The sequence below is a fragment of the Numida meleagris genome, chromosome 9 (genome assembly GCF_002078875.1).
Source record: "Numida meleagris isolate 19003 breed g44 Domestic line chromosome 9, NumMel1.0, whole genome shotgun sequence".
NCBI lineage: Eukaryota > Metazoa > Chordata > Aves > Galliformes > Numididae > Numida > Numida meleagris.
Genome location: NC_034417.1, coordinates 17173859 through 17196474, shown reverse-complemented (window position 1 = coordinate 17196474; position 22616 = coordinate 17173859). Strand labels below are relative to the sequence as shown.

The 22616-nt window shown below is 47.7% G+C and overlaps 2 protein-coding genes across 7 annotated transcripts in view; both read right to left on the bottom strand.

Moving 5' to 3' along the window:
* Positions 1-13953, bottom strand: part of LRRK1 (leucine rich repeat kinase 1) — a 67900-nt gene extending 53947 nt beyond the window's left edge. For 2 of the 5 annotated variants that reach the window (XR_002441746.1, XM_021406959.1), the window contains exons 1-2: positions 12869-13042; positions 10399-10607 (exon numbers count right to left, since the gene is read on the bottom strand). Coding sequence is in view for 4 of the 5 variants with exons in the window: in XM_021406959.1 (XP_021262634.1) it covers positions 10399-10465 (67 nt within the window). In the remaining variant the exon portion in view is untranslated. Of the gene's footprint in view, positions 1-10398; positions 10608-11271; positions 11649-12546; positions 12780-12868; positions 13043-13268 lie in introns of those variants that run through there. The other 3 variants (XM_021406961.1, XM_021406960.1, XM_021406962.1) reach the window with 3 other exon arrangements.
* The window catches only part of ALDH1A3 (aldehyde dehydrogenase 1 family member A3), a 42338-nt gene continuing 34895 nt past the window's right edge, over positions 15174-22616 (bottom strand). For both annotated transcript variants that reach the window (XM_021406965.1, XM_021406963.1), the window contains 4 exons: positions 21989-22153; positions 19795-19952; positions 18496-18570; positions 15174-17905 (listed from right to left, as the gene is read on the bottom strand). In XM_021406965.1, the coding sequence (XP_021262640.1) occupies positions 17833-17905; positions 18496-18570; positions 19795-19952; positions 21989-22153 (471 nt within the window). In that variant the 3' untranslated portion in view covers positions 15174-17832. The remainder of the gene's footprint in view (positions 17906-18495; positions 18571-19794; positions 19953-21988; positions 22154-22616) is intronic.

Here is a 22616-nt window from a genome sequence, read left to right as displayed (position 1 = left end):
CATATAGATTATTATTGCCTTTATGTCCCAAATCACTGCATTCCTGTCTTTGACATGTAACCCCTCGGAGTTTCTAAGCACTACATTAGTTCCTTTGATAAGACATGTGTCTCTGGCAAGTGATATTTCTATTTACCAGAGAAAGATATAAATGAGATGCTTAACGCAGGATAAAACTGGGAAGAAAGCTAACTTACTCCAAACCAGTTTTACAATAACAGAAAGACTTTAAAACTGCTACTGACCTTGTCATAATTTGTGCAGGTATTCCCAGAGACAGAAGCAAATCAAGATGACAGCTTTAACACAGCCTCCCATTCAGCGATGCTCAATTAAGCTATTAATTCCTTGGACTGTTAGCCACCCACCTCTGCTCCAGCACTAACAGCTCTTGCAGTGGCCACTGTGCATCACGCCGTCAGCTGGCTGGCTGCTGCTTTGTCTGAATTAACCACTGCATCTTAGCCTTGACAGTTATTTTCATCCCCATGCCCCATTACGGTGAAATCCAAGCCTGCGGTTCAGCGAGGAGCTGGGGATGGGGGTGGGCAGGAGGCTGCCTTTCCGGGCTGAGCCCAGACAGTAATTCCTCAACAGCAGCAAATGGCCACAGCTAACCTCCACCAGCTTCATCTTTGGCCATTCTGACTTTTGAGCGAGGAAAAAATGGGGCAGAGCTGAGGTCTACAATGACCTGAATATTTCAAACCCTCCCAAACTCTTAGAAACTCACAAGAGCTGCTGAATATTTGCCAGTGATACTCTAACAAAGCTTTGCCAGGCTGTTCTGCAAAATTAACAGCCATCACCATTTCTGATGTGCAGAACAAGTCTCTGTAGCACACTGATACCTCTCCCATTGCTCTGAAAAACTGCAGATCCATAAATGGAACCCATAAACTGAGCCTGTGGGAAGCCTCTGCTCATTTCAAAGGATGAGGGGTCAGTCCTACATTGTGCCTTCCAATGAGATGGGGTTGGAAAAGGTTTTCAATCCTATGGAAATTTCTGAGATACTGAAAATTATTCCCATTCCAAACAAGGAATCAAAACCTGTGTTTATTTAACACAATTACTGTACCATTTTTTAAATCAGCCAAAATGCTTCATGAAACAAAGATGCCTTTAGCGCTCCTTGTCTAATTTGCTAAGGCATCAAAACAGCATTTACCTATTTATTTAGAAAGGTTTCATTCATTTCATTCATTCATTTCTTAAAAGGCGGTCACAGACCAAGAACTGGCCCCAGCACAGAAGGCTGTTCCCCTGCCTGGCCACAAGGCCCCATAACCAAAACCTGGCCCAGAACCACGCAAAGGAGGGTCTGTAGCAAAAAGCCAGTGACCTGCTCTGTCTCGTTCTCAGATTTCGGAAAAAAATAGGAATATTCCAATATAAAATAAAGCTGGCAGGATTAAAAAGTGGTCAGAAGCACTTATAAAAGTCCCCGTGAAGAGATAAGGAGGGAACGAGATGGGCCTGATGGGGAACAAGGTGGCTCACCTGGAAGTCCAGCATCCTGCTGTAGATGCCAGGGCAGAAGTGGGCTGCGTCCTTCTGACCATTACTAACATCCCTCTTCGGCGAGGGAGACACGCCAGCTGCTCAGGACAAGGAGGGAACCCTACACACACACTTTTTCTGCCCATTTTATGTGGTTTGTTTTCACCCCAATACCCACAATTTAAGTGAATTACAGAAATGGCTTTACGCTAAGATCTGCTTGCCAAGCCAGTGGGAAACATGGTGTGCATAGCACAAATATAACCTGCATCTACGACATGGCTTATCATCAATGCTCACTGCTTCCAAAGGAAACTTACAACCCTATGAAGAACCAGAAATGAACACACAAAAATGCTTCCAGTACAAAAATTCAATCCTGAAGTGATCTTCTTCATTACTACTACATAATCTGGTGCTATTTTAAAATTGTTTGCGTGCCAGCACCACGCACGCTAAGTGCTGATCTGCAGTAAGTGTTTTCCAGCAAGGCACAGGATTTTGGAAAAGGCAGGCTGACAATTTTAGGTACAGCGGTGCAAAGTGACTAATTATCACAGAGCCACTGGAAATTTTCTATTTAGAAGAACTCTTAGTCTGCAAGGAAAAAAAAAAAAAAACAGTTGCTCATGCAAATCTGAAAGGAAAAAAAAAATAAATCCTGGACAGAAAAATGCTCTGGACTGCTGCCTTTTTCAGGGCTCCAGAACTGAGTTATGAACAACAGACACCTCGGAAAGCTTTGGCTATGCATTCATACAAGCACCTCATCATCATCCAGGGTAACAAGGAGGACAGAAATACCCCAAGTACTCTCAACACTGAGACAAATGGCCTTGTGAAGAGCTCTGCCAGATGTGAGGACGGTCCTCATCAGTGAGGACCACGGCTTTGCCCTCTCACCTGAGGGCAGGTGCCAGGCCTCACCAGCTCCACGTGCCCCTTCTAAGAGGAGGAGTGCTCATCGTGTTTGTGGCAAAGTGATGACCGCTGTCTCAAGAACACAAATGACTCAACTCTAAGTGAAAGTTTCTATTTTCAACTTCTGGCCCCAGCTGAAGGTTCCAGCCCTGCAGCCTGAGTCATTCAAATGTATGCTTTTGCATGCAAGGCCAGCTATGCCACTCTTCCTTTCCAGACTTTAAGCTGGAAGATAGGCATGAAGCATGCAGAAGGAGAACTGCGCTTCTGGATTTTCTTTGTGTCCATTTCCAGGCATGGCTGGGAAGAGAGGAATATTAAATCACGAAAGGTATCTCCAGCAAGGCCACTGCCATCCAATTAAATGAAACAATATAACCGTGAAACCAAACCAGGACTGAATTCCCATTGGCAGCTTCACGAAGTACATTTTCACAGATAACCTTGGCTTCTTTTGAAACTTTCATCAGAGTGGAAAAATTCCCACGCGCGATTGCTTTCTTGCTTTCAGAGAACTCATTTGCTCCATATTCTTCTAAAAAGAACAGTGGCAAGAGAACAGTGATGACAGTGATAGGATGGAGCACATCACTGCAGTGCCCAATTCTCCATCCCTCCATCACAAGACAGAGGACGTGGACAGCAGCTGACACCTGCACGGTCTCTTAAAGAACCTGGATGTTTGAAGATTTTGGAAAGACTGGCCCAAAAGGAGGAAAAAAGGAGTAGCAACATTGAAAAGACATGTAAAAATACTTTGCACGCCTCCAGTTTATCACGTTCTAGGAGAATCTGGAAGAGGTGAAGGACATCAATCAGAGAAACGAACTGCCTAATTACAAGATTACAAATGAAACGAGCTTGGTTGGTTGAGGATGGAAAAATGAAGGCTGGATAGGGATGGGAGCACTGTTTATAAATACACTCAGAGAGAGACACCAGGGAAGGAGGAGAGCTATTTGTGTGCAGGGTATGAATACATTTCGGCTGCCAATTAGAAGAAAGTACAAAGAGTTGGAGAAACGAGGCTTTGGAACAGTCCTCTAGAAAAAGCTAAAGGAACAGATGAGTAACTCACTGAAAATATGCCTTGCATAAGGTTTAGGAGGGTGACAGCAGGACATGGGCCCACAGCCCTGCCTGTCCTACAGCCGTGTTCCTACTTCATGCATGCACAGAACTGAACCCAGCCATCAGGCACTAATGGTCATAACAAAGACTGATTGGAAGGAACTTGGTAGCAAGGGAGGGTGTCCTTAATTAAACAAGCTGATAGATCTGGGAGAAAGCAGACACGTCTGAAGGAAGAGTCCTTGCAAGAGATCTGAGGGGGTAAATACCCCATGCAGGGAGATCCAAGGTCAGTACACAATTCCTTGTGCTTCTTTAATTGTATCTGCCAGCCTAATTAAACACCTTACTCTTTGGTGCCCCCACTTCCCATCATGAAGACAACACCTCTAGATTAGCTTAACTGGAAGTGCAATCAAAACATGGGACATGGCTGGCATCAAGGGAGGTGAACAGGCAACAGCAGAGCTCAAGGGAAGAGCAGAGCTGGGAAGGACACTGGAGAAACGATACGAACGTGATACTCTGGAAAAGAAAAGAAAGAAAGAAAAAGTGAGAAAGCGAGGCTCTGCTCCAGCTTCTATTGGACTTGCTGTGAGCGCTTCCATCGGCTTCCACGCGAGCAAGAGCAGATCCTCAGACATTTCCAGGAGAAAATATCGAGGAGGAAAGATTACTTTAGCAGCTGTGTCTGGAACAGAAGGGAGAGTTTTGATGAAAGGGGCTCTGCTGTCGGCCAAAGCAGTGCTGGTCGCAAGTCAGGCTGCGTGACGATGCGCTGCCAAAAATTTAACAGGGGCTACCAGAAAAAGCATCTTCCATAGCCAGCGGCAAAACCCCAGAGTGGCACAAGCGCCTGCATTAGCAGAGAGGGGGAAGGGGGAAGTATTTCCCTCTTGTTTCCCTTCTGGGAACGTCAGCTCTCATTTCAGCAGAGGAAAGCCAAGGATGCTACGTTCAAATGAAGGTACGTGCTGCGAACCTGCCGCAGCTCACAGCATTTTCAGATGGCTGCTCCAAGCAAAACCAGGCCGGGATGTTCCATCCCCTTCCCACCAACATATAGGAAACTCAGACCCATGGCATTGGAGAGCCTCGCCCAAATTACTTTTATTTAATAGCTTTTGCTCACACTCGGTCATTGTGAGACAAATCCCAGGTGCAACGCATTGGAGAACTGCGACCGTGATTACAAGCCAGCTTAAGGAGGGATGGCTTTTTTGTTTTGCAAGCTACATTTGAGATCTGAAAAGGGATCCTGTCCATTAGGGCTTAAAAAATAAATTAAAACGTTCCTGTTTGATGCAAAAATAAAAGCTTTTTCAAAGGCTCTTTGATGTGAAAGCCAGAAGACATGCCGGCTGGTTCTGGGGGAGGTCTTGTCGTCAGCAATTATCAGCACTCCTTCTGAATCTTGCTCCCTAGACGGAATTGCAGTGTGAAGCAGATAACGACACTGCAGAGCGTGTCACCTTTTCGGTTCAGCAGCAAGAACCTGCAGTCAGAGCACTCCTTGCCCAAGGTGGGAATACAACAACCAACCCCCAAGCTAACGAAACGCAGGTGAGGCAGTTCCAAAGACAGGAATGCTTTGAAAAGATTGCCTGCTGAGCTCCTCTCGGGTAGCCGTGCCAGCTTTCCAAGTGATATTCTGATCATTAAAACAAGCAGTGATGTAATTTCCACAGCGACCACAAACATACCAAGAATATTTGAGCTAAATTTATCCCGACTTCTCGTCTGAATCACTGCTTCGGTTCGTTCTTCTTCCATGAGTTTCAGCTACGCACACAAACGGAGCAGGGACAGAGCTGTCCCCAGCAGCGCCCGAAAATGCCAGCCTTGATGCTTGCTTCATTTGGAGCCTTTACAGAGGAATTTAAACCATTCTGCAGCTCCCACCACGGATCCCCTCCGACTGCAGGAGGGCTCTTTGAAGGGGAAAGGTCTTTCCCTAATTCTTAAAGGCTTTTTTTTAATCCTCCCTTTACCTACAGCAAGGCACAAACTCAAAGCACGGGCACACGGTTACCGTGGAACAACCAGCACCCACATGAAAAGGCTCTGCTGTGGTTTTATATAACCATGCAAAGAAGCAATTGCCGGCCCATTAATGAGCGTACAGACTCTAATGAAGGAAGGGAATTAAATATCAGCCTAACTCGACTTAAAATCCAAGACGGGACCTAATAAAGGACAGAACTCACCTATACAGCAGACTGAGAGCTCACTGGCATCAAACCCATCCCCCGACACCCACATCTACCATGCAAACGTTTCCTCTGTTAGCTGCCTTCTGCCAAGCACAGCCCTGGCAGCCCCGTTATTGATCAGAGAAATGAGACATAAACAAACCACGGCCTCAATGCTCTAAGGACTCCTGCAGGTCGGACCCAGAGCCAGTTATGTCAGCGCAGAGACTTAATGGGTTTTAGATAAGGCCCCCAAAGGCTTCGGAGAGGATGAAAGAAAAAAATTCGCAGCACTTTCTTTAATGCAAGTATACAATTACCTGTAGCATCACTGGCAAAACAATAAATCAGTTACAGGCCTGGTAAAGGCTGAGTCAGTGTGAGCGCTATCAATTGCTTTTTCCCACTGAAACAGAGTAGAGCCATTGAGGCCATGACCACAGTGCCAACCCCACCTGAGAGCAACACGGCGATAGTTCAGGAGTTCCTGTGTACAGGTTCTAAGTGCAAAGGATTTTCTTCCCTTATCACCTTATCTTTGTTTTTTCTTGGCGTTTTGACAGAGTTGACTTCAGTTACATGTCAGTGTAACACACAACCGGTAAATTTTAACTGGAAGCTGGAAAAATAAAGCTGTAAAGCAACAGATAAAGGCACTCATAGCTCAGATAAGGATCAGTGTTCCACTACTGCCTGTAATTCAAGCTGGCTTTCAGGCTGGACTCTGCCCAATAGGTTTCCCAAGGTCTGTACCACACCGCTGGCATTCCCAGCAGCGCTTCCCTTCTTGCTGCAGCCCTGAAGTTTGCAGCATTCACTAAGACCTCAGTGCTCCTTCACACCCCCTCGGCTCCAGGCTGGGGCAGCACCCGCGAGCACAAGAACCCATTTCCCAAAGCAGACAGCTTTTCCAGATGCCTCTGATTCAAAATAAGAAAAGTCTTCTGCTGGATGTTCCCGAAGAGCAGTGCTCAGCATCCAGATGCTGACAAATCAGTTCAGAGCGTCTTAAACTGGGCACCTCATTGTACACGTCCCTGCAGTCACTGCCCCTTTTGGAAGCCCTGTGTGATGGTGTGACACATGGCTGTGCTACAGGCTGGCAGCAGGGCAGGCTTCACCACACGAGCTTTCTGCTGCAGGCTGCCCTTCCGCATTAGCATTTGGTCCCATGTGAGATTTCGCCACTTCTGTATGAAGCGTGTATTTAAATACGTTTAAAAATACAAGCCTATTGCCACTTCACTAGTGTACTTCCTATTCCTGCACAGCATTTCCTACTTCTCCTTCTGCGGGGCATTAGTAAGACCAGCTCACATCAATACCTGATCTATTTTTTGCCCACACACCCTCCCCCCGTTGCTGTTTTTTTGCTTGTGAGGATACTTTCAATTCACTTTTTGGACTCAAATTAACTCGCAGCTTAACAAGCAGGAAGAAAAACAGGGAGCCCGCAGGGCTCGCCGTACAGAACCTCAAGCAACCAGCACACTTTGCAGGTCTCAGCGCTCTGAACGCTCAGGTCGCATCCCAGATATTCTCCTGCTCCTCCTTGCTCACCCTGCTGCAGCAGGCTCCAGGTTGCTCCTCCATGAAGACGCTGTCCCAGGAGGACACCCTGTTTCAAACACATTCTAATTCACCACTGCTTAACCCCGAGCTGTCGCCGCTCAATGGCTTGTGAAACTTCCCGTGCAGAGTTGCAGGGTTGGTAGAGCAGCGCTTCCCATCAGAACAGCCCTCCAGCTCTCCCAGCAAAGCTCTCCTCACCGGTGCTGGAGGGCTGCCAGCCGTCCAGGCAGCAGCAGGGCAGGCAGCAGCTCGCCCTGAGTCAGCGCTGAGCCACGGTCACACAAAGCTCACCGCCACCGAGGGTCCCCTCGTTCAGACCGAGCACAAAGCCCCGTGGCATTTCTGAAGCACGGGCACCGCTGTCCCTCACTGTGTAACGTGCCCCACGTGGCGATACAGCTCACCTCTACAGTACTCATTTCCAGATTCAGCAGGAGAGAGGAGACACCCTCTGGTGTGTCTGCAAGGGGATCCAGCTCCAGCCCAGAGACGCACGCAAAAGGCACACGAACGCCCTGGGACTCAGGAAGAGAGAGATGAGCTCTCTAACAAAACCGTTCTTGCATTTCAGAAGACAATTATTGCTTTTCTACGCCTTTGCTGAACTGTTTCCTATCAACTCCTATCAGTGAGAATTAAATGCTAGCTGTAAAACTGCATGAGATACCGAGAAAACAAACAGCCCAGAGAAAGGAGACGAATCTGTGATGTCCCAGACATTCACGTGGCAATGTCTTTGGGCTTCCTTTGTATTTCCTACCAGAACCATGTTATGTCACCTCCACTGCACTATGCAGAGCTCTTTAACTCAGTTAAAAAAATAAGCCGCACTGCTTCAGGAGAGCCTGCAGCCGCCCCCGTGCCTCTGCTGGCTTTCTCTCTTTTTAATTAAGACTACACGAACAAACCCAGAGAGGAGAAGCTAGGCTTGAAGAGCTCCAAGAAGGGAGCATCGCTGCGCACTGCAGCCACAAACCCTCCCTGCCCCACAGCAGCAAGAGGAGCCCAGCAGCATCCCCTGAGGCTGCTCGGGTCTGGCTGAGGACCACAGCTCTCTTGCTGAGGGGAAGCTGGCACTCATCCTGCTGGGATGCAGGCGGGATCGCTGCCACAGCCTCGTGGAATAGCAGAGGGAGAGAGTGTGGATGCAGCAAGGTGAGCCCACCTTATTGTACGTTACATTTGCTTTCTCCAGTCGGTGATGCCGCACATGCATTTCTCCCCATGAAGATCTGTCTGCGTGCACAGCTGTCAGGAAAGCAAAGCCCTAAAGCCTTAACGCCTTCATACAATCAAGGGATGGGCTGTACGTACAACCTGCTTGCACACACCTACACATCCTTCCTTCCCGAAAACAAATTCGGGGCACAAATGGGGTCCTCAGCATTAGAGAAATCATCTGCGACCTCACTCCCCTGCCCTGCGGTTCCCACAGCGGCAGCAGGAGGCTGCATCCAGGTTGTTAACAGATGCACATAAACAATGGATTCAAACGTGGAAGCTGAGTGAGTCACCGCATTCCCGCATTCAAGTTGTGTAACAGGATCCAAAGGCAGAACAAGGACCAGCGAGCGGGCCAGCTCGCTAATGACAATTATTCTTGGCCGGACTCAAAGAATCCCCAAACAAAAATGAGTTTAAACACGTACAGTATGCTCACAAAGAGCAAACGGACCGGGGCAGCACAGATCTTACTCTAGCTCTCCTAGAGAGAGCTGCCAGTCTTCCAAAACTGTTCATCGGATGAAATAACCCACATGTGTCAGCGCAGAAGAGTTATAGTGATAAGATGTGCATGCCTCCAGTGTAACCGGCTGTATTTACATAACAGCAACACGTAGGAAAGTTCTCAGAAAACAAACCGAACTCACAACATAGAAATTAATGTATACCCTTTTCTCCTCTTCATTATTCACTCACAAACGAATTTGCTTATTTGCTGTATCTTTAAACAGCAAGAAAAACTTGTCAACTCACCACTGGCAAATACAAACGCAGCAGTTCTTAGCACTTAGCACAGATTAAAACCCTTCTCATGAAGGACACTTAACATAGCTCAGTATTCACTTGGAGATCACCTCTTCCAGAGAGAAACGCAGATGACAGAAGTCAACTACTTCAGAGACAATCGGGAACGTTCAGCTATTGAATATTACAGAAAGATGCAATGCTAATTAGCTAAACAAAATAAGGCTCGCGGAACAAGCAGAATACATACGGAGAAAGGGAAGAGTTCCCAGAGCTCCCTGTGACGCTGGCGAGGAATGTCTTCAAGCAAGAGGAGGAGGACTCTGAATAAAGTATCAGGTTTTGCTTCATCGTTGCTGATAAAATCCAAAATAGGGCTGCAAATGCATTAGCTTCTACCGAAGCCTGCTTACTCAGTACAAAGCGTCAAACACACCTTCATCCCACACGCAGCACGCAGATGCTGCCTCCTAATGAAGCGTTTGTTGCAAGGGGGGAACACCGTTACACAATGAGCAGGAGGCTGCTCCCTGATGCAGAAACAGAGCTGGGTTTTGACTCAGGGAAGGGCAGCAGCGCCCAGGAACTGAGGGTCTCAGTGGGAAAAATAGGCCAAAAATCACGTGGCCATTCCGAAAAAAACAGTAACAGGAAACAACGTGAAGCATATGTCCCTTCCTAAAGAAACATTTCCACCCACGGATCTATTATATTATATAAACGCAGAGCTCCCCATCCGCCCCAGCACTACATGACTGCAGTCACTGAACCAGAGCTGACAGCAGAACTGGAGCGGTACCCGCTCCGCCTGGGAAGAGATGCTCTGATTTTAGCAGCTTTCCTACCCCGAATACGCACTGCCTCAGCGTCTGGGAACATATTTGCATTCACATGCTGAAAAAGCACAGATCCTGTAAAACGTATTTAGGAACTGCAGAGACACGACACACATATTGACTAATTCCACAGGCCTGTGGAGAAAACCTGTCTTCCGAGAAATCTCTCCTTACCACACAAACAGCCCAGCATCACTCTCCTTGCAAGCAACCCTCCTTGCTCTGAGCTGCAGCTTCAAGATCTTGCACGCATCCGACACTCACTGCAGCTCAAGTTCTCCTGAAACCTCCTGCTCCCGACCCGCACGGCGATGAGAAGCAGCGGCCCCATTTACCGTGCTGTGGATCCATGTTGCTCTCTCTGGAAACAGCGGATTCCTCCGTTCCCACGCACCAGTACATTCTGGGTCTCAGTGGTGAAGATCCAACAGATGAACTTTCTGCAGCACCTCGGACTGAGTAGTGTTGTTGGAGCTGAACGCCAACTCCAGGCGAGGGCAGAGCGGCCGCTACCGAGCGCCGTCCCGGTGAAGCATCATTTACCCTGGTTCAGAACAAACAGCAAAACAAATTAATCGTTCCAGCATCCAAATTGCAAGGAGCTCATCCCTTCGCATTCTGACACGGCTGCCTTGAAGAAACACGCTCATCAACCTATGCAAACGTGAACGCAATTGTTTTCATAACAGCTTCGTTAAGAACGTCGCGTGAATTAACAGGGGAAACCAACAACATCCCCACTGCTGTTCCCGATTTTCCTCCACCAAAGCTGCTGTGTCCTTGGGCACAGGGTGTGCGGGGCGGGCAGGGGTCACAGCCGCAGCTCCAGGTTCCCCACAAGCTGCGTGAAGGCAGAGCACTGCCACAATGAAACGCAGCTGGAGGGATCCTAAAAGCAACCTCAGAACCTTCCCCACCCACAGCGGCTGCGGCTCTGCTGTGACTCGTGTGAGAAGCTGAGAAATACTGACGTGCTTACTGAGACGCTCCTCCACAGAGAGCAGCGGGTTCAGAGAAGCAAACCAGCTTCTCTGCCCTCTGCCCACTCCTTTTAGAGAAGTCCGATGCTCTCAGAGCAGCTTCTTGAAACGCGCCCTGCAGGCAGGCCGAGCTCAGGAGCAATCATGCTGGCTGCACACAGCTCAGGTGCAAGCCCAGCTCCGCCTCCCAGAGCATTTCCCTCTTCTCCCTTCCTCCCATCTGCACACCTGTAACGTTTCCTCCCTTTCCGTGCCTCTTCCACAGAGGTTAAAAACAACGGATGATTTCGCAGCGTGTGTCCGGCCGAACCAGTGCTCCTTCATTTTCTGCTTTCAGTTTCGGTCTGCAAACTCCTCTCTGATTCAACACGGTGACCTTTTCACCTTTGACCCCTATTAAGATTTCCTCGTGCCTGCTGTGCGATGCTGAGGTTTGGAGCAGAAGCCCTCACTGCACAAAACACTCAACCCACCTCCCGCTTCGGCAAGCAGGACCCAGGGGTGTGGATGGCTTCCTGAGCTGGGGGGGGGGAATCACTGATCCACCACCACCACCCAAACGCTGCCCGCTCCTTCCTCACTACACACACAGCGCCTTAACCACAAACCAAGTGTTAAAAAAAAAATCACTAAACGCTTCATCAGCTGTCTCTAGGCAAGCGTTTGAGTTTTTGGGTGCGTTTACAGCAAAATTCAGCTTCTGCTGACCCCTGCTTCGCGGTGCCTGGCAGCCGGACGCACAGCTCAGAGCTGGGCAGGCTGCGGGTCGGTGCTTGGGAGTTTCTCAAAGATGGGAAAAACGATTTGGGTGATGGCAAGACCGCGGAGAGGGCTGCACGCAGGCACCTTCACGCGCATCCCACCGCTGAACAGTTTCGCAGCCCCAGCTCCACGTGGATGCAGGTGGCACGCACAGCCCGGCATCACGCCCTGCATCCATCAGAGCGCAGCAAGAGCTTGGGCACCTGGAAGGGCTGAGTTTGGAAACTTCCACAAGGAGGGGATGAACGTACGTTCTTCACATACGGCAAAAGGAACAAATGAGCAGGGAAAATAATAGCACCGTTTCGATAATCAGTTCCCTTTAGCTGCAGCTACGGCAGTGAGTGTTCAGCTGTCAGTGCACCACTGTATTTCCGTATTTCAGGGCCTCTGTGTCTACTAAAAACAGCCCCACAGCGCTTTTACCTGAAGCAAGACGCACCCAGCTGTAACACGCGCAAATATCACGTCTTAACTTGGTTTAGGGAGATAACTCCCAGAAAAACGGTGCCGCGCAGGTCCTCTGAGCTCTGCAGAACGCAGCGCAAGAGGAAGAGCACGAGGAACGCATCTGGGGGAGGTTAAAATCCCATCCCATGTATTCCCAACGCCTCTCCTGCGGCTCCGCCACCGCATTTCGCTAAGCCCCGCGGGGAACAAGCACGGAAAAAGCACGGCAGATCGCCGCCCTTCGCGCACGTCGGAGAGCGAGAAGCGAGGCGCTCGGAGCGTAGGACTCACCAGGAAGCGGGACCATCGCTCGCACCCGGCTCCGCCAGCCCCACGTTGCCCCGGCTCCCGGCGGAGGCTGAAGCAGAACGGGGCCGCCCCGCACAGCGCGCACAGTTCCACCGCCGCCGCCCCGCACAGCGCGCACGCAGCGCCCGCCGCCCCCGCTCGCTCCGCAACTTCGCTCCCAACTTTTTTTCTGAACCTCGTTCCCCGCTTTTCTCCGCATGGAAAGCCCCGGCGTGCCCCTCCCCCCCCCCCTCTCCCCTCCCCCAGCAGCCCGGCAGCCTCTCGCCCCGCAGCCGGTGTTGCGCTGTGGGGCGGGCAGCGGTACCTCCTGTCCCGGGGCTGGCAGTTCTCCGCGGCCACCGCCTCCTCCTCCTCCTCCTCCTCCGGCGCCGGCCGCCCGCCCGCCTCACTGTGCGGCGCGGGAGGCGGAGGGAGGAAGAAAGGAAAAGGAGCGGGGCAGCCGCGCGGCGCCTCCTCCGCCACCGGCCCCGGCTGGGCCCGCCCGGGAGCCGCGGTCAGGGCGCGGTCGGGGCCGCGCGCTGGGGCCGCGTCTCGCCCGGAACCCGCTCGGCGGCTCGGGGCGGCCCGGCTGGGAGCGCCCCTCAGCGCCCGTCCCCGTCGCGGGGCACGGGAGGCACAGCGGGGCCGCCCCTCTGCCGGGCTCGTTCCCCACGTCCATCGCTCGGTGTCCGCCCTCTGCCCGGGCTCGCCCTACGCGCGCTTACACCGCTTTAGTGTCGCGGGTTCTGCTTTAGGAAATATCGGTCGGCGGAGGGGCCGCGCCGCCATCTCTCAGCCACGCGGGTGCTACGCCGCTCGGATCCGCGCCCGAGGCCCGGCCCGACCCCGAGATCTGTTTTGCGAAGGCTGCTCCGTCCCGGATCCCGGAGCCGGCCGCTCCTCTCCGGAAAAACACGGCAGCATCGCCCCCTGCCTCCCGGCTACAGCCAGCACGTGGGCGGTGCGCGCATCCCTGCCCGCCGCGCAGCCCCGCACCGCCTGGGGCCGGCGGCTTTCACCGGGCGGTGGTACGGCTCGAGCTTCCCCGCCCGACGGACCTTCGAAGAGAACGCCTTTGGGCACGCCTTTTGTCATTCCTAACGCTCCCTCGAACGACGTACCCAGCTCCTTCCCCGCACCCAATCCAGGAATGGGGCTCCCGAGGATGGAAAAAGCCGTATCCGTTCGCTGAACGGTGGCTGCTGCTGGCTGAGGGTTGTTCTGCAGTGCTTTTCTTTTAGCTGTGGTTACGGGCACGCACAGAAGATGGATCTTCACGGGTGCTTTAAAGTGCGTTCAGGTGCACATCAGTCTGCTGGCAGCAGCCACCTGTTGGGCACCTATCGTGTCTGCTGTCTCTTCTGCAGACACTTACACTTTTTTTTGGCACCATTGTTTGAAAAAAGAATCCAATCTAAAATCACCTTTCCCCCCCTTTATTTTGATAGAGACCACAACTTCCCTTAGCAAGAATTTCTTCACTCTTTTTTCCTTTTCCAAATCTCGTCCCCCTCCTCCTGGCTTTGCTCATACCTCCATTATGGCACTCACAATAATCCCTCTGTATCTCCACGCTTCTCCCTTCTCACGTTTGGCCGCAGAGCTCCTGAGTGATGCTTTTACCAAGCAGAAAATCGATGGGATTTGGCTTGGAGTGCGTAAGAGAGATGGGAGGTGTTTGTGTCTTTTCTCACCCGTGTATCAGATGCAAAGGGCGTTAAAAGCGATGGTATGTTCTTGCTCTGTCTCCACTGCAGATGAGGGAGATAAGACAGGAACCTCTCCTCGTGGAGCAGTCACACACTGTGTGTCTCAGAGGGTTTCAGGAAGCCCCATCTGGCAGCATGGCCCGCAGTGCCTTCAAATTCTCATCTCAGAAGGCATAAAGGATCCATCCCACTTTGCACTGGAAGGAGCTGTGCTTGCCCTTGCCAGCTGCAGCCCAGCTCTCCTCCCCTCCCTCCCCTTACTGCAAGTGGCACAGCTTTCAAGAGTGACTGCTTGGAGGGTAAGCTAACAGACACTCGAGCCAGCTTTTACTGGTAGAGCTGACCCCACTTCAGCACTTGATTTCCCTTGCCTTTTTTAAAGCACACCGTTCTTCACCCACTGCAGCAGTGAATCCAAGTCCAGATTCCCTCACAGCCCCCCTGGTGCGACACCGAATCCCCACGTACACACATGCAAACACTCTGTTCAGTCCTGCTGCGTGGAAAGGGCTCCTGGAAATCACATTCCCCTTCTGTTTGGGAAATAGGCTGGATCACTGCATCAAGGGAAACAGACAGCAGGCTGTTCTAGGAAGAACCCCCTGCAACCGGCAGTACAGTGCCATTCTGTTCCACAAGCGTGAAGCCTTAACCCCTTCCAGCGTTCACTTCTGTTGGCACAATGGGCCAAATTCAGAGTGCAACAAACAGCAGCAGGAGGACTGAGTTGAGTGGAAGCTGCACACTGATGGATAGGGTTTTCACATGTGCATTGGAGGGGCTGGGATTATCTTGAGGCATTAACCAATGTAAATAAGGTATTAAAGTTACTTCTCTGTTAAAATGAGGGCAGGCAGTAGAAGCTTCCCACTCGCCCTTGTTACTTTGAGCCATATCAATATGCAGCATGTAGAAACTATGTCACAAAGTTAAACATTTATTAGGAACAGGAACTATTACAAAAAGATACCCAGAGTCTAAATATATACAAGAAGTTTAAAGTTTAAACATAGCATTTTCATGTACCCTTGGCTATAAAAATACATTAGATTAACTGTAACCTAATTTATAAATATAGGTTTTTTTCTTTTTCTTTTTTTTTTTTTTTATAAAGAAGTAGTATTTCATGAAAGCCTTACTGTGCAATGGAAGAATATCTACCCTCTAAGGGGTTATTTTAAAGTTAGTGTCTAGTGTTATATAATTTAGCAAATTCAGTGTGTAGAGTCAAACCCTGATTTATACAATAAGAGATACGCTGACTGTTAAAAAAAAAAAACTTGATATGGGAGTAAAAAAAAATGTTGAAATATATATCATACATGAAAAGCCAGAATACTAGGATTGTAAGATTTTCAAATGATTTCAGTATCAACCACTGTTTATCAAAAGTGAATACAGGGATACAAGATAACCAGCCTTTTACTGCTTGCCTTCCCTCCCTGCTGCCTGACTGCAGCCCTAGGAAAACACCTGGTAGGCAGAAGTAAAACGTTTGTCTGAGAAGATGTTGGCGCTTTAAGTGGATTACAAAAATAGAAGCTTATTTACAATGTTCCCATGTGGCCTTTGGTGGGGTAAGGGAGGAGATTTCCTTTGCTGGATGGGGAGGTGGACCTGCCCCAGCTCCGCGCAGGAGGGCAGGTGCTCAGACGTACACAGCTGAGGGAGGTATGTCGTTTCAGAATTTAAGCAGTGTTGAAGTGCAAACTAAGAAGGAAGTTTAGGCTCATGCAAACTTTTTCCTCAACTTACCGTCGCCCACCTTCCTTCCTCCTTCAGAAGAACATCCACTCATGCAGTTGAGCTCGTTACTGACAGCTCTCTCTCTGATCACAGAAGTTACCGGTTAAGATCTTGCTTGCGTCAGAGAACAGAAGTTAGACCTTCATTTCTGCTTCAAGCCCTGGCATCCAGAGAACTCCAAGCAACACCCTTCACCAGCGCCCCATGGAGAGCTGTCAATATTCCATAAGGAACCTGTGTCACTTTGCTTTCAGAGCATGAGCCTAGCAAGATCAGATGAACTTCCTAACCAGCTGACATCACCAAATCCTGCATGCTTGCAGCTCCTGCAGACAGGGAACTTCTCACACGTTTGCAAGTGGTTCTCCAGTACAAAAACAGGAGGAAGGGTGGGAAAGTAAAGAACCCAGGAACTGAAGACAGCAGGTGGCTTTCATTTAACCTTGCAGTAAGCAACATCTGGGCATGCAAAGAAATTACTGCAGGAGATTCTAAGGGTGACAGCCACTCCATGGATGCTATTCATGGATGTGCACGCTTACACAACTGTAAGCAACAGACAAGTCAAGGCAGTTTATTCCTCAGTGAAGGAACAGCTACAAGATGACAGCACTTACTGTGAAGTGCTGACACGTTTAGGTCCAGCCATAGCTTATTCCAGGCTAACTCATTTGTACACCTGCATATTTAACATTTGGTATGGGCCTGGGAGCACCTGCCTTTTCATACTGTACTTCCAGAAATCCATTTTAAGCTACATTCACAAGAGATAAAGAAGCAGTGAGAAGAACTCATAAGTTTTACTTTCACCACGACAGCTCTGGCTCAAAAAAAATGAAGAGATGTTCTCATAGCCTGAAAGTTACAGAGAGAGGAGGACAGCCTCTTGCAGGAATTCTGCTCCCCCTCCCAGATCAGAAGGACTGGCATGGGGTGTTTTCCATGGGGTATCTACCATGCTACATGTTAAGAATTCAACTCTGTATCATCATGGTAAGTACAGTGCAAAATCCTCTTGCAAAAAGTGCTATAGTGAAGGTATGAGATACAGCTGTGACTCAATGGGAGCCAGAAGGGCTAGCAAGTCTGTAACTTGCATTTACAGCATGTGTGACACGTGCACACCAAACATCGGGTTCAAAGGACACTTTAAAGTCTACCTCTGCCGGGTGACATGCTGGCCCCAAAGGAGTCCTCTAAGGAACTCCCATCAATTTCATTCAGGGCTAGAATATCACCGGTGTGGAAGATGCATGTGTAATTAGAGAGACCAAGATAGGTCTTTCGACCAACATTTCTTTACAGATCCTTCCATGAAAGCTTACACTCCCATCTAAAACTCCAGCTGCAGTCTTCACACAAACTCCATCAACATCAGCTGTATTAGCCCTACCACTCAAGTCCATTTATACCAAACGAAACACATATGTATGTGAAGAAGTTTAACAATCAACTAATTGTTTCACAATCAACTAATTGCTAATGGTACCAGAAGTCTCTTTAACATGCCATTGATGTCCAGGTCCTTCAGGGGTACAGTCTGAAAGCAGATGTCCTGCTAACGCTGTGACTGATGAGCATTTCAGACACAGGTAGCAGACGAGTGTTAAGCCAGGGACTTGTACAGCACAAGAGTGTGCTATGCTGCCAGTAGGGTCAGTTAAATCAGTTTTCAGAGAGCCAGTTGACAAAATGGAGTCCAGTAGATTCAGTGATTCTAGAGGAATAAAGTTAGGTATTTCCATTTTCTTTCCTACCCCTCCCCTCCCACTTGCTCTGAACACGTCCCCAATGTGTCACATTCAGAATGTCAGCATTTTTAGGCCTCCTGTTCTCATGGACTCTTCTGGGAGAGTTTAATGGTGACTGTTTTCACTTCAGTATATTCTGCCAAAGCGTATTCACCACTGGAAAAGAAGAGAAAGAAAGGGACAGACAATTGTAGCACATTAATGTGCACATCCTTAAGATTTTTCTGCACAACTGTATCATAGACACAGATCAACAGCTGCTGTAGATACCACTGCAGGCCACTAAAATCTGATCTGAACTTGCACAAGATATCATTTTGGCTCACCGTATCTAATAATCATGACATGCATTCACATACATACATACAACTACACCCTGTCACAGAAGGAGCTTTGAACGCTTCTGGCCACAGTAACTCACAAGATGACATCTTATGACTCTCAGACTAGTGAAAACTGAGCACTATTCTGATAAGTCACAGAAGAAACAAGCACACTAGTAAGCAAAAAGGTTTACAAGTGGAACTGACTGTCATAAAGATTTTACAAAGCAGATGAAGGTAATCCTGAAGGCACTGCTCATGCCCCCATAGCTGTGCTTTCTACCCACGCTGTACTGGCCTAGCACCAACCTGCACAGCACACTGTAAGCCTGATAGTTTAAAAGAAAATTCAGCAATATTATCACCAAGTCACAATCATTACTGCATTTACCATTGACAAATAAAATACTGAGCAAAACTTACAGTTCTCTGCCATTTCCTGACATTTTAAAGCCACCAAAAGGAGCTTGTGCATACAGAGCATTGTAACAGTTGATCCTACAATGAAAACATTAATTGTGAAAAGACAATACCAAGGAGAAGCAAGGTGATGACAACAGCAAGATTACAAAAAAAAAAAAGGCTGGAGTCCATCAGTTTTCTCTTTATACAGTTCATTTACTTGAGAAATCAGATTTTAGCAGTAAAATCTTATTTTACTACAGAAACAGAAGACATTTGAGTCTGCCTCACATCTCCACTTCCTAGCCTCTAATGCCTCAGACATTCATGCTTGATCTGGATTTTATGCTGTGTTTAGAGTTGTGCTTAAGGGTAACTGAAACTACTTTAATGAAGCACACTTGGGGTTGGAACTAGATGATCCTTAAGGTTCCTTCCTACCCAAGCCATTCTATGATTCTAAAATAAACACGTTTACTGCAAAAGCTGTCTAAACACTCACCACCCACTTCCAGGTACAGAGAAAAAGCTGGCCTGCATTAGACATTTGTGTCGCAGTAAAACAGAAATTGTTCTACCCAGTTCCAATAGGCACTGAGTTGAAAGAGCTGATGTAGATACTTCCTCAGCTACTCAGTGAGATGAAGTGTCTGAAGAGAGCCAGGTATGGCTTGGTGCTGTAGGACTGCACCTTCATGTATGCACAGAATATGTATCCTTCTAAGCTCTACATCTTGTTTTTTACGTAAGTATTTTTCAAAGAGGTAGCTTCTTCTGGCACAAATTCCTGAAATTATTCCTCTGCATAGATAAAATTAGACACCAGATCAAATTCCTGCCTTCACTGGGAAAAAAATATAAAAATCAAGATTCATCTTTAAAATTGTTCCAATAACAGAAGTGTTGTCAGCAAAAATACCTACTTATCTTTCTGACAGTGGTATGATGCCATCTACTGCCCGTACTGAATTGTGCAAGACCCCTTCTGAAGCTGCCTTAAGATCATGAGTTGCTTTTTTTTGCATTCATGGCTTTGGAAGGCATCATGTGTGGTGGAAGTTGGTAAAACCCCTTCATTTTCAGAGTTTTCCAGAAGTAAAGAACTACAGTGACTGAATAAACAAATACCATTTCATGCCAGACCGTCTGGTCCTCACCACCTTAGTTTGATGAGCAGGCATTGCTTTAGAGCAAAATATCAAGAATTAAAGGGACTAATGAATCTGACCTCCAGCACTTGCACAGGTTTCCAAATTACACAGCCTTCCTCATTCCCAGCAAACAAAACACCAGGTTAAACTCATATTCCGTCCTGCTTACCAGACAGTTCCCGACTGCAAAGCAGAAGCTAACGTTAATGCTCTGTCCAGATTCTTTGTGAACACTGCAGCTGTGAGTCCGTACTCGGTATTGTTGGCTCTTCTTATGACCTCTTCTATACTCTTGAACTTCATAATTGGCTGCACTGGCCCAAAAATCTGCACATCAATTAAACATTAGTATAAGAAAGCCTTTGCTACTCACAGTAATTTTGAAGCCATCAGAAGCTCTGTTTGGATACTATACTTGAAACATTATATGCATTTCATAGCCTTCAAGAATTCACTAGGAGACTCTCTTAAAAGCTTCTAATTAAACTGAATTCAGAGAAAATACAGTGATGTGCTGTAGTAGTTAATTAATGCTAAAAGCCACAACTAACAGATCAGCTACAAAAATCAAAATAAGCAGAGTTAGATCTGGACAAGTTTCAAAAAGTAATTAGTGTATTTCAAGCGCTGCAAGTTTTCTTTAACTTCACTTTTGCCAGTGTATGCAGTTAATCTGCACGCAGTGCAATTTTGAAGGATGTGTTTGACCAGAAACTTGGCATCACAAGTTGTCCGTGTAACAGCTGCCAGCACACACTATACTTCCCAGTTTCTGGGACACAGTCTCCCCTCAAGCATGGTCCTAAAGGTAGGGCACCGTTCTGGATGGCATAGTCTTGCAATACAATAATCCTCCACCAAAGGTGAGAGAAAGTCTCACTTGTGCCAGCTTGAGGGCCAGTCCAGGAATGTGCCTGGCCTTTAGGCACATACAAGCGTTCCTAAGGTTTTTCCCCCTTTTGGAAGATCCAGGTATTGAACTGGAGCCTTGTTCCTAGGTAAAGACCAGGTATTTGTAACAAAACCATATATGAATGAAACTGGATGAGCCTCGTGAATCACAGCTTGGGATTTGGAGTCAGTTCATTAAAAAAAAGGCCCGTCATGGGATTTTCAGCTTTTCTTTCCCTCTATTTTTAGAATGTAACTCATGCCCAGACTGACTGATATCTTCCCCAGGTTCCTTAGCGTGCCAGCTGGACTTTAGCATCAACTTATTTTCCACTGGGGAACATGATGAAATGTAAATTAACTACATTTCAAAGGAATATCACAGGATCTAATTACATGCAGCTTGTTCAATTTTCCTGCATATGAATAATGGAAGTCAGACTGTTAGATCTGCATTTTGCTGGCTTCAACCATATTTTCAAATCGGAAAAAAATAGTCAGTCTCAGGGGATTTCACCATGGGTAGTGAATCTGAGATTATTTCAGATGTTAATACTAACTGAAAAATTGTTTTCAGTAGCAGTATAGCAAGGTCCTTCCTTCCCTCCTCACCAGCTTCACATCCTGGATTTCTTGTTCCACTTTCCTACGATAAAGCAGCTCCTTTTCACGAAGCAGTGGAGCAAGAACACTCGTTGTACTCTACTCTGTCACTTGATCAGCCTGTACCAGTGCTGCGCAATTTCAAGTCCATTCAGTAGGAGGTGCAGAAGAGCACACAGCAGTCTGCACAGAGCAGTGTCTACTTCAGGAAACCTTTCAAACTATGGGGCAAAGACAATGTAGAATTGCTCCAGCCTGACACCATCTCAGTTATTTTTACTGAGCTTTAAAATCACGGATTCTGTCAGAAACCACTAACGTCACTATTCAGAAACAGCATTCATAGCAGCTGTATCTAGGCGAGGCATTTGCTTATAGTCTGTGCTACATCAAGCAGCCTGGAAATGAGATCCGAAAGCTTTAGGGCAGTGTTACCTATCATGGGTTTGTTACTGCATAGTGAGTACACTCACAAGGCTATTGTTTTCCTTTTGAGAAACAAAAGGAAATGATGAAAAGAAGCAAGGCATTAGAAATGGCTGGCAAGCAGACACTCCACTAATTGGGCAAAAACACAAAATGCTGCTAAAATATTTTGACAGTGTTTTTGTCTGTGCTGCTCTTTTCCTCCTCTCACATCCCCACCCTCAACCCTGTACCACCCCAGACCAAAGCTCACCTTGCAGATACTTCGTTAGTGGAAAACAGATTTTACTGGTTTTTTTTAGGGTTCTGTGTTAAGTAAACTACATGAAATTTATGTTCTTTCAGGTTTTCACTTCAAACTGCATCCGTACATCTTTTCTACAGCCATCTTCCTATTCACAGGAAAAAAATGCATCTAAAGGTTCAAATGACTTGTACTGTACCTCTTCTTTGGCGATACGCATGTTGTCAGTGACCTCTGAAAACACAGTGGGTTTTATAAACAGGCCTCTGTCTTCAATGGCAAGACCACCACACTCCAGCTTAGCACCTTCTTTCTTCCCGCTTTCTATCAGCTCCAGGATCTTATCAAACTGGTTTTGGTCAATCTGTCAGATACAAAAAGAAAACAGGCACTAGTGACTTCATTATTACTGTTCCAGTTCTTTATTATCCACTGCATGAAGAGCCACAAAGATAAGCCCTAGTACTGGGACGACTTCAGCGCAGTAGTCGCACCGCATTCTGTTTTGAAAAATAGAATCATCTTTCAAGGATCTCAGAGACCATTGGCATCCCAGCATCTTCTGGTTCTCTGAACTGGCAGGAGACATCACTTCATAAGCAGAGATCACGTGCTGGGAAGATGTGCAGGAGACCACAGCACTTCTGACCAGTACATGCTTCACATGCAACATTACACTGGAGGTATAGAATCATAGAACAGTATAGTCAGGTTTCAAACAAATGGACGTGGCGATGCAAAGGTGCATCATTAAGCAACGCAACACCTTATCACAGCATGCTGCAGATGGTAAAATACTTATGAAGATGTTAAAAAACCATAAAACT